The sequence below is a fragment of the Schistocerca nitens genome, chromosome 11 (assembly GCF_023898315.1).
Source record: "Schistocerca nitens isolate TAMUIC-IGC-003100 chromosome 11, iqSchNite1.1, whole genome shotgun sequence".
NCBI lineage: Eukaryota > Metazoa > Arthropoda > Insecta > Orthoptera > Acrididae > Schistocerca > Schistocerca nitens.
The window spans coordinates 73032550-73044660 of record NC_064624.1 but is presented as its reverse complement, the minus strand read 5'-3'; the positions used below and the strand labels follow the sequence as shown (position 1 = coordinate 73044660).

General features: G+C 36.6%; 1 protein-coding gene across 1 annotated transcript in view; it reads left to right on the top strand.

Moving 5' to 3' along the window:
• The window catches only part of LOC126212940 (uncharacterized), a 483964-nt gene that overhangs the window by 169029 nt on the left and 302824 nt on the right, over positions 1 to 12111 (top strand). Inside the window, exon 8 of the mRNA XM_049940457.1 lies at positions 3746 to 3915. Coding sequence (XP_049796414.1) covers positions 3746 to 3915 — 170 coding nt within the window. The remainder of the gene's footprint in view (positions 1 to 3745; positions 3916 to 12111) is intronic.

Below are 12111 nucleotides of genomic sequence, written 5' to 3'. Positions count from 1 at the left end.
GATGTGATCTACTGTTTCTATTTGTTGTTTACAAAGTCTGCATTTATCTGTTGTGGTATTGGGATCTTTAATAATATGCTTGCTGTAATACCTGGTGTTTATTGTTTGATCCTGTATTGCAATCATGAATCCTTCTGTCTCACTGTATATATTGCCTTTTCTTAGCCAAGTGTTGGATGCGTCTTAATCGATGTGTGGCTGTGTTAGATGATACGGGTGCTTGCCATGAAGTGTTTTCTTTTTCCAATTTACTTTCTTCGTATCTGTTGATGTTATGTGGTCTAAAGGGTTGTAGAGGTGGTTATGAAATTGTAGTGGTGTAGCCGATGTATTTATATGAGTCATTGCTTTGTGTATTTTGCTAGTTTCTGCTCGTTCTATAAAGAATTTTCTTAAATTGTCTACCTGTCCATAATGTAGGTTTTTTATATCGATAAATCCCCTTCCTCCTTCCTTTCTGCTTAATGTGAATCTTTCTGTTGCTGAATGTATGTGATGTATTCTATATTTATGGCATTGTGATCGTGTAAGTGTATTGAGTGCTTCTAGGTCTGTGTTACTCCATTTCACTACTCCAAATGACTAGGTCAATATTGGTATGGCATAAGTATTTATAGCTTTGGTCTTGTTTCTTGCTGTCAGTTCTGTTTTCAGTATTTTTGTTAGTCTTTGTCTATATTTTTCTTTTAGTTCTTCTTTAATATTTGTATTATCTATTCCTATTTTTTGTCTGTATCCTATTTATAGGCATCCGTTTTTTCCATCGCTTCTATGCAGTCGCTGTGGTTATCCAATATGTAATCTTCTTGTTTAGTGTGTTTTCCCTTGACTATGCTATTTTTCTTACATTTGTCTGTTCCAAAAGCCATACTTATATCATTGCTGAATACTTCTGTTATCTTTAGTAATTGGTTGGGTTGTTGATTTGTTGCTGCCAGTAGTTTTAGATCATCCATGTATAGCAAATGTGTGATTTTGTGTGGGTATGTTCCAGTAATATTGTATCCATAATTTGTATTATTTAGCATGTTGGATAGTGGGTTCAGAGCAAGGCAGAACCAGAAAGGACTTAATGAGTCTCCTTGGTATATTCCACGCTTAATCTGTATTGGCTGTGATGTGATATTATTTGAATTTGTTTGGATATTAAGTGTGGTTTTCCAATTTTTCATTACTATGTTTAGGAACTGTATCAATTTAGGATCTACTTTGTATATTTCCAATATTTGTAGTAACCATGAGTGGGGTACACTATCAAAAGCTTTTTGGTAATCAATGTATGCGTAGTGAAGCGACCTTTGTTTAGTTTTAGCTTGATATGTCACCTCTGCATCTATTATCAGTTGCTCTTTACATCCTCGTGCTCCTTTGCAACAGCCTTTTTGTTCTTCATTTATAATTTTGTTCTGTGTTGCATGTGTCATTAATTTCTGTTTAATGATTGAAGTTAATATTTTGTATATTGTTGGTAGGCATGTTATTGGACGATATTTAGCTGGGTTCGCTGTGTCTGCTTGATCTTTAGGTTTCAGATAAGTTATTCCATGTGTAAGTGTATCAGGGAATGTGTATGGGTCTGCAATGTAATTGTTAAATAATTTAGTTAGATGTGAATGTGTTGAGGTGAACTTCTTTAACCAGAAATTTGCTATTTTATCATTTCCAGCGGCTTTCCAATTGTGAGTAGAATTAATTGCTTGGGTGACTTCATGTTGCAAAATTATCACTTCAGGCATTTGTGGTATCATCTTGTATGTGTCTGTTTCTGCTTGTATCCACCATGCATGCCTGTTATGTTGTACCGGGTTAGACCATATGTTGCTCCAGAAGTGTTCCATGTCTGTTATGTTTGGTGGATTGTTTATTTTAATGTGTGTGTTATCTATTGTCTGGTAAAATTTCTTTTGATTTGTGTTGAATGTTTGGTTTTGTTTCCTTCTATTTTCACTTTTTTTGTATCTTCGGAGTCGTTTGGCTAATGCTTGTAATTTCTGCTTCTTTTCGTCTAATTGCTCTGTCGCTTCTTGTTGTGAGATTTTACCTAACCTTTTTCGTTTTTTTTCCGAGATTTCATTTCTTATTAATTGTGTTAGCTGTCTGATGTCTTTTCTCAGTTTTTCTATTCTGATCTGTAGCCTGTGTTGCCATGCTGGTTTGTGGGTTTCTTCTGTGTGCTGGTTGGTTCTGATCTCTGTCTAGTGTGTATATTTAGTGTAGTGAGTGCTCCTATATAAACCAGTAGTTGTAACTCTTCCATAGTTGTGTTTTCATTTATTTTGTTGTGTATGATTGTGTTGATAGCTTTATTGTTGTTTCGACTTGTGGGTTATTTGGTGGTCTATACAAGAATGGTCTTATGTCTGTATTTGTGTCTTTGTATTCTATTATTATTATTATTATTATTATTATTATTATTACTATTATTTCAGTGATAAGATCAATAGGGCATGGGTGACTTAGTTTAAAATTTGCTTATATATTTTTTTCTAGAAGTTGTCCCCACAATTTTAGTTCCTTTCTATGACATCTAATGGACACACAAAATATGCAAAATATTGCAAGAATTTACTAGAATAACTGAATATACTAGTGACTAACTTAATGTGAAGTTGTCATGAAAACGAAATTCTCATTGTTACACTGTTTGCAATACTTTACCATAACGCCCTGCCTTCTCTTATTACAGTTACTCAACCAGTTCTGATATTTATTATTGTATCTTTCATAACTTATGCTTCCCACTGTATTTACTTAAACATATTTCATTACTCACTATGTTGTGAACGCTTATATTAGGGAAAATCTGTTGTTACATGTGAGAAGCTGTTCATTTTTTGATAGATGTAGAGCAACTAATTATTTTTAAACCAGTCTCTACCAGCAGTAAACATTGAAACTGTTCAAATTGTTTCATATTATTCTACTGAAAAGATCAGCTAATGAAACAATAACTCAATTTGCTTGAGTGCTTTGAAGGAATTTGTTTGTATGTGATAGTTTTTCTACAAAGAGACAGGTAAATTACCCAGCTCTTTACATAGATATAAATGGAAGAAGTACTGTAAGGCAACCAAGGAAATCATTTGCTTTGATGAGTATGGACTCAAGTGAATTAGATATGTACAGTGTTTACTCCACCTGCAGACAGAACATACTGAATTTTAATATATCTCTAGATAAATTCTTTTTGCCTCTAGTTTTCAGTTTCTGATGTTATTTGGTTTCTGTCATGCAACTTTGGGAAAATAAGTTACATCTCAAATACTCTATCTCACTAATTCTTTTAATTTCTTTGCAAAATTTTAATAACCTTTATGTAATTACCAACAGTTAGTGCAATCTCAAGACTCTTAAAGGGAGATACTTGGTGTTTATTAACTGAGACACGTTACATTTTCATTCACTGCCTCTCATTCTCTTTCTGGCGAGTTTGAAACTGACTTCAACAAATTGACATTTGCTGTGCTAGTAGTTTCAGTCTGTCAGAGCTCAATATTTACATCTCTAATTTAATGTTACATATGTCCTCTATCTGTCAATTCAGTCAGCTCATTTTTGCATCTACACTGCCTTAATATTACATTTCCAGTTGTTTTAGTTATATTTTTATAGTTCAAATAATATATATTGCTACAACACCTTCAATGTCGGAAAGTGTTCCCATTATGTTTATATTTGTGTTGTTTGATGAAAGCTTGTAGAACATATGGAAAATGTTTAATAAACAAGTGCTGTATACTGACAGGTTTCAAATATCTAGAAATTGAAGCTGGTGAGAATGATGGCCATCTAACACTTCCTGTTTCTTCATTACCTGTCGGTGAAGATTGTTTGTCTCTGACATACAGTATACAACATGGTTCCCTGATGGTGAGCCTCAGTGACCAATTAATTAATCCACAGTTTACCTTCAAGGTATGTCAACGAACTCATTTCTTGCGTAAGGCAGGTCTCTTTTGTACTGTATTTATTTTATTTGAGTGAATCATTTTAGTTTGTAAATTAGAGAATCATATTTTATAATACTAGAATCTGCTATAAGTCTTGTAATGGTAGAGAAATAGTGAAACATAATTAACTTGACTATTTCTTCTTGCATCCTTCATATTCATGGTTCTGATATTGGACATGAACTTTTCCATCTCCTTTCATAGCTACCAACAAAATAATGTCCTCATATTTCTTAAAACAACCTGACAGGTTGGAATTACCCACTTTCTCATAACTCAATCTTATAATTAGCTTCTCTCCTTTGTGAAAATTGGGGAATGTAACTATTTGAATATAGTCATAACTTGCAATGATGTGCCCTATACATGATCAAAGTACACTTATAAGCCTCAAGAAATAATAATCACTTTGCAGAGGAATTAGTTTTGTACACTACAAGAATCATCAACATCATCACATCGAACTTATTAAATTTCTAAACACTTAACAAAGAGATTGTGGATGTCTTTTGTTGTTAGCTATGGAAATCTCTCTGAAGAACAATTATTATTATTTATATTAAACATTTTGGTTTCCTACATTAACCTAATTAATTAAATTCTTAGATTTGAACTTCATTTTTAAATATAACCTATTTTCAAAGGAAAATTTCTTTTATAGAAGTGGTCTGTGTAGAAACTTGTTCCAGTTAATAATACACTTTGAGTAGATACCACTACCTAAGAATAAAATTTACTATGCCCTGCACTGAGTACTGAACATAAGTATGTTAGTCTCCCTTAAGCAACCAATTAATAAAAGTCCAAGTGATTAAACACATATGTGAAATGCTGTGTCAAGTGTTATTATGGGGCACCTCATACTTCATGTATTCTCATGAATATGGCAACACTTTTAAAGCATATTCCAAAGTCTAAAAACTTTAGACAAGAAATTAAATGTAATACCAAAGCAAAATAGGCTTATTTATTAAAATTATAGTTTTCTCCAATGACCTCCAGCACTGATCTCACTCTGTATTTTTTCTTTGTGTTTTGTGAATTTATTTTTCATATTTGCTGCCTTCCTTTGGCCTATTCTTACAGATTTCTCCTACGTATTCTTCCTGTGCGATTTCCATTATTCTCTAAATTCAGTGGGAATGACAGTAGCAAATTTCAACTTCCTTCAATTAATAAATGCATAAAAGTGATGCAAATGGCACTGCTCTCATTAATATGTTCACTGCACTCAGTCTTGGTATTACTCTTTGTGCTAACAAAACATTTGTATAAATTAGCCTACAGCAATCACTTATAAGCCAGTAATACATGTCACACGAAACTATGACAGTTATTCCAGAATATCAGAACTGTGTACATGACCTTCCATGCTTTCTACACATTCTAAATCTATATCATACTGTTCACAGTGAGCACTACTAGCTGTATTTTGTCACATCTGAAGTCCTACAAACTATACATCTTACTTCAAGTTCAAGCTAATCCTCTGACTGTTTTCTAGCCCCATAGAATGCAATCCTTAGGTGGATGAAGTTTTATTCATACATTCATTCAAATGTCATCTCAACTTTATACCAATCTGGGTGACCGAAAACATAAATTTACAGTCAAAGAACTCACTGCATTTCCCTTCTGTTTTAACATGCCTTGTTCAAACCATTCACAGGCCTCCAATTTTAGTAGATATCCTTAAGCTCTGTAACTGTGACTAACACTTAAGCCTCCGTCATGCTACATAACTAAACATTTTTTATGTTTCATACATTCAAGGTATATAAAAAGGCAATGAACAAAAATAATCAAAGTTCAACTGTTATTAAACAGTATACAACAACTCAATCCACTATCTTAAGACATAGGATGATATCCATCATAAAGATGATTCCAGATAACCATGGTTGTTCAGAAACATGTAACATGAAAGGTTACAACTAAATACAATTCTGGGTGACTGATATCTTAAATTCACAGCCAAAGAACTCATCACATTTTCCCTTCTGTGTTACCATGTTTTCTTCAAGCCTTCTGCCGGCCTCCCTCTTTTGTGCATATCCTTGAGCTCTGTAAATGTGACTAACACTTTAGCCTCAATCATAGTACGCCAGTCAACCTATTTCCATGTCCCTTATATTCAAGATATTTGAAAACCCAATGAACAAAAGTAATCAACATTAAGAGGTCACTGAACAGATTATAACAACTTAATTTACTGTCTTAAGACATGGCATGCACGTATCATCTGTCATATACATCCTGAAGATAAATTCAGATAACCATCGTTCTTTAGAAAGAATTAACATGAAAGCTTTCGCCATTCCTAAAGTTAAGAGACTGTTTTAGCAATCTCTGGAATCTGTCAATTGACTCTCTAATGTTGGCAAATTTCTAAGATTTCATAGTGAATGTGGGGTAATGAAACTAAATTCAAAGCGGAATACAGTCGTGATGCCTGCACCTAAAATCGCCTACTGAATAATAAAAAAAATTGAAAAAGGTATTTCATTGCTGATACATCCACATAAACAAGAGGTGCATTCCAAATGGAACAGGCTCCAGCTGGATGCCACCTGTTTTGTATTAGTGGCAGACTTCTAAACACTCGCGACTCACGAGACGAATAGGGTCTCCCTCTAAGTGATTCTGACGCTGCAGATATTCGTACACTTGATAAAGCCTCCATTTTCGTTCAGATACGTTAGGAAATGACGTTTAGAGTAATGAATATTTGAATACTTGGGCTAAATTACCTAGTCAACTTAACTTCAGTATCAGCTAGAGATGACAATGTAGTGCTTGCACTCCATCAATAGATAGGACAGGGCCATCTCTAATAGACTTTTTTGGGCAAACAAATATTTCCTTTGAATGCAAACACTAAAATTCACCTTCACCATTTCTTCACATCCAGCTGTTTATCAAAACAAGCAAGATTTAACAATTAAAAATAGTAATTAATTATATACTACAAGTAAATTATTCCCTTTTTGCTAGTCATTGGTGTAAACTTCAAGTTTGCTAGCTGTCTGAGAGTTCTGACGTAACCTCAGACACTCTGAAGCTGATCCAAAGAAAAAATCACTACTGCAGTATTATTGCATTTTTTTACCATGGAAGAGATGAAACAAAATATAAATTTAGCTCTTTATCTTAGCTTTCTTCATAATACGATCTCCCAAATGTTTTTCACATTCACTTCATAACACTACTTCCATGTTGCAAAAGTTTTAACTAGTTTTGCAAACCTATGAGCACTCAGTTAGGTGGTGGATTGGCTAATTCTCTAGATTCATGTCAATGACGACTGACCCTCAAATCCTCATCGAGTCAAGGTAATTAGATATTCTGTGGTTTCACTTAAACGATTAAATCAGGTTCCTTGATTGTTTATTTGAAAAGGGTCAAATCAGATTTTTATCTCCATTATTGTCCCGCCTTAGCTGGTGCATCATCTTAAATGACCTCATTGTTAAGCATTTCGTTCACAGTTAATTAAACCTTAACCTTACCCACGAAACATAGTTACCACATGCTAGGATGTGAGACCAAATAAATTGATTACAGTCTTAATGCTAAAAGCTCTGAGTGAAACAACTATTTATGTTCCTTTTTTTACCCATAGGGTTCATTCAGCATGGATAATGTGTGCTATGCCTGGAAGTCATAGCTTTCACCATTTTGCTTCTAGAGTCTTTTATTAAACTTACTGTCCTTTGAGCTGCCTAGAAAAGATATATGCCAAAGTCTAAATTGTATTGCCGCTAACTCATCAGTAAATTTCGGTCCTATCCTATGTGTGTGCCATTCAATTTTTGTTCTCCCAGTCACATAAACAGAACGCTACGTGCATCCTGATAGGAATGCCAACTTCACAGCATATTTTAGCTTCTGTTCACGCAACGTTCTTTTAGAAGAGGACTGACTTATGCATTCATCTCTTTCTAACAATGCTAAAGAGAGAGATATTAATGTATTTTTCCAGTAGGTAGAACCATCATTTGACAAGTCAATGTGAATTTCATCTTAATGGGTTTCATTTGACACTGCAGGTAGAATGACTACTATTGAAACGTAAGTCTACTGAGGTAATGCGAAGAAGTTCAGGAAAAAACAAAAAGTCAGGATCAGTGAGATGAATTTTGTTACACAGAATAAAGTAAAATTAGTGACATGGAATATGAGGGACTTGGGCAGTAATAAATGTGCCGGTAACTGCGTGAACAATGGAAGACTGATTTATTACCGCAGTAATAATAACATATGCAAAAATTAACTGAAAAGATTAATATGATTACGTAGCGGACCACGGGACAGGAACACAATTAAGTGTAGCAGGATTAACAGATTAGAAGTGGACATAGAGACAAGTGAGTTACAGTTTCGCAACCTTTCTGCACGCAACGTTGTTGGCAGGCAGACGATATATAAATATCTTACTGAGGTGTAAGGGGGATGGGCCACAACCACACATAAAGTAAAATCCCTGTAACTCCAAAAGTTGAAGGTACGTGTTTCCCCTTTTTGTTTTTAAATTAGCCATGTTACAGACATGCAGCCTTAAAGGAAATCAGAACCGAATAGGAGCTTTAAATGTCCAATAACTGCAACATCTACATTTACTCGCACACTCTACAAACTACTATGAAGTGTATGGCAGACGATATTTCTCCTTGTGCGACATATGTATGTTGTTGTACATTCCATTCACGTATGCAGACTGGAAAGAGTGACTCGCTGCTTAAAGTTCTTGTGTGCAATATATATATTCAAGCCGCAACTGGTCTCCATTATGCTCTTTTGCGAGCCAAACAAGTGTGTACCATTCGTGCTGCCTTTAGTTTTATACAGACTGTATCTCAAGTTAGTTTTATTTTGAATGGGTCCTGCACAAACCACAGATATTATTGGATGCATCTAACAAGTGAACTATAAGCAATTTCCTTTGAAGACTAGCTGCATTACCCTCACAAGCAGCTTGTAGTCAAGTTGCATGCTTATGGAATATCGTCTCAGTTATGTGACTGGATTTACTGGAACTGATTTCTGGTATTCCCCAAAGTAGTGTTGTAGATCTTATTTTGTTGCTTATCTATGTAAACAATTTAGGAGACATGTGAGCAGCCATCTTGGTTTCTTTGCAGATGATGCTGTCGCTTATCGTCTAGTAAAGTCATCAGAGGACCAAAACGAATTGCGAAACGATTAGAAAAGATATGTGTATTGGGTGAGAATTGGTCGTTGATCCTAAATAATAAGTGAGAGGTCACCCACATGAGTACTAAGAGGAATCTGTTAACTTCGGTTGCACGACAAGTCAACCAAATCTAAAGGCAGTAAATGCAACTAAATACCTAGGAATAGCAATTACGAAAAATTTAAATTGGAAAGAACACATAGAAAATGTTGTGGAGAATGTAAACCAAAGAATGCATTTCATCGGCAGAACAGTTACATAACGTAACAGATGTACTAAAGAGACTGCCTACACTAAACTTGTCCGTCCTCATTTGGAGTGCTGCTGCAAGGTGTGGGGTTCTTACTGGTTAGGATTTCCGGAGCACATCGAGAAAGTTCAAAGGAGAGCAGCCCGTTTCGTATTACTGAGAAATAGGGGAAAGAATGTCACTGACATGATGCCGGATTTAGTGTGGATGTCATTAAAACAAAGGCGTATTTCGTTGCGGCAGTATCGTCTCACGAAATTACAATCACAAACTTTCTCCTCTGACAGCGAAAGTATTTTGTTATTTTGTTGAGCCGACCTACATGATGAGAAACGATCACTATGATAAAATAAGGGAAATCAAAGCTCACACAGACAGATACAGGTGTTCGTTTTCTGGACGCACTGTTCGATATTGGAATAACAGAGAATTATTGTGAAGGTCTTCCTACACTCTCCATATAGCACGAGTATGTCGGCTTTTTCTGCATTGGAAAATCCCACAGTCCACTCATGACCCTCTGCCTGACCTGTCACACAGTAACAGACACAAGCACACTGCAGGCAAACATAACGCTGTACCTAGCAACTATGCAGGTTGAATACCACGAACAAGTGTCGACGAGGGATACAAAACATGACGGCTTGCACTAGAATCCTATAACAAACACCTCTGACACTGTAATTTGCCCTGCTTTTTCTTTGTTAATGGCAATAAGCATCGTTTAATTTGTTTTAAAGAATTGTATGTTAGTAGAAAAAATAGATTGGATTATTACAATCTTTTTATTGGCTATCAAGACAAGCCCCAGATTTAGAATCCATTTTGTGAAACTACACATAATAGCACTTTCCATTTCTGCGATATATGAGGTTCAAGTATTAGGTCATTAACCCTGTATACATTATTTTGTGTGTGTGTGTGTGTGTGTTTACAGGATGGGGAAAATTAAAGTGGGCAGAAGAACAGATTTCCAGGATACGAAGAAACACAGCGGAGGAAAGGAAATACGGTACTAAGATGACTACAGCAGATGCTAAAAGTGACCACCATCCACGTCCTGGCACTTTTGGACTCTGATCACCAAGTTGCTGAAGGCGGATCCAAGCTAGAGTGCCGGAGTTGCTGCTGCCCCATCAGGAATATTTTGTTGTAGTTCTTGAAAAGTACGAGGGTTGTTGCGATGCACCTTGGAATTGAGGGCTCCCCACACAAAGTAATTGCACACTGACATATAAAGTTTCCTGGATGGCTAGCTAGGGCTGGTCTATGCTAACAACTCTGTCATACGTGAAGATTTTGTGAATGTGCTCCAAGCATTGGTCAGCTCCAAGCATTGGTCAGCTCCACCCTGTTAGAAGTAACTGTAGGTCTTTTCAGCCTCCGTTAATGGTGCCTCAAATGCTTGCAAAATGTTCGTAATGTAAAGAGCCGAGGTCAGCGTCTGATGAAAGAGGGTGGGAACAATAATGCCACGTGCAGACACTGCACGTCAACCATATGATCATGCAGTGGTGGTTCACGGAAGTTACATGGATTCTCCGCTGTCCAGAACCTGTACTTCTGTGAGTTGACATAACCACTGAGGTGAAAGTAGGCTTTATCGACATAAAGAACAGATCTATGTCCAGGCCATACATTATTAACTCACTGAACAGCCACTCACAAAAGTGCAGGTGATGAAGAGCATGTCCTGGTTTCAATGCACAAAATAGTCACTCGGTAGCGACGGACGTGCAGATGCAGGTGGAGTACTCGCCCACACGATAGATGTAACGTGCCGGCCTCTTGTGACAGGTGTCAAGTTGATTTGGTAGGACTCTGAAACATTTTCTGGTGAACTGCAGCCTCATTTTCTGGTGTGTGGGCACGTTTCGGAATGTTTTATTTTTTATTTTTACTTCTTGGAAACAGATCCGGTGTGACCCACTTTCGGAATAAGCACTGTAGGGCATTCTTTGCTGGCACTACTTCTCAGCAAACAACAGACCACAACGTTTGCACGAAAGCGTTGTCATGTAAGTTTCCACAGCGAACACCACCGCTACCCTGTGTGTACCACTGTCTCTCTAGCATTGCTCCAGCTTCGTTGTGGCAAAAGAGATTATGCTTGCGACGGTAAAACATAGAACTTTCATAAAAATACTACAAAGAATCAAACCGAATGAGATGTTGCATTTTTTCTTTTTAGGTCAAACAAGAATTGCGAATTCCTTCCTGACTATAGTACAGAAGTTGACATCTACATAGGGACTTCTAGTGGCGATTTGATGTAGTCATTACCAATAATTACAGCGATATTGAATTTTAATTTTACTGCAAGTGCTTAGTACAGGGTGACACAAGAGAATGGGAAATTTTGGAACATGTTGTGGGAGCGCTGTGAGACTGGCGACGCCAAATTACCCACTACACGCTGCTCGCACTGTCTCGCCATTTAGTGAACAGTAAACTTGGGGCAGTGGGGCGGAGTGCGGCATGCCTCTGCGGTATGACAAGTATGGAACTGTGGATGCCGCGCATCGAGAATTTTGCCGTCTTTTCAACACTGGAGAACATGGTCGCGTTCCCGCAGTGCTATTTTAAGTGACGGACTCTACACTGAAGAAGCAGTCCGCAGGGAGTCCGCGAACTGCTCACACCCGAGATAAAATCGGGGCCGGGCGAACTGCTTTCGTAACAAGCACTTTTCACTCTGTTCCGCATCATGCAGAGTC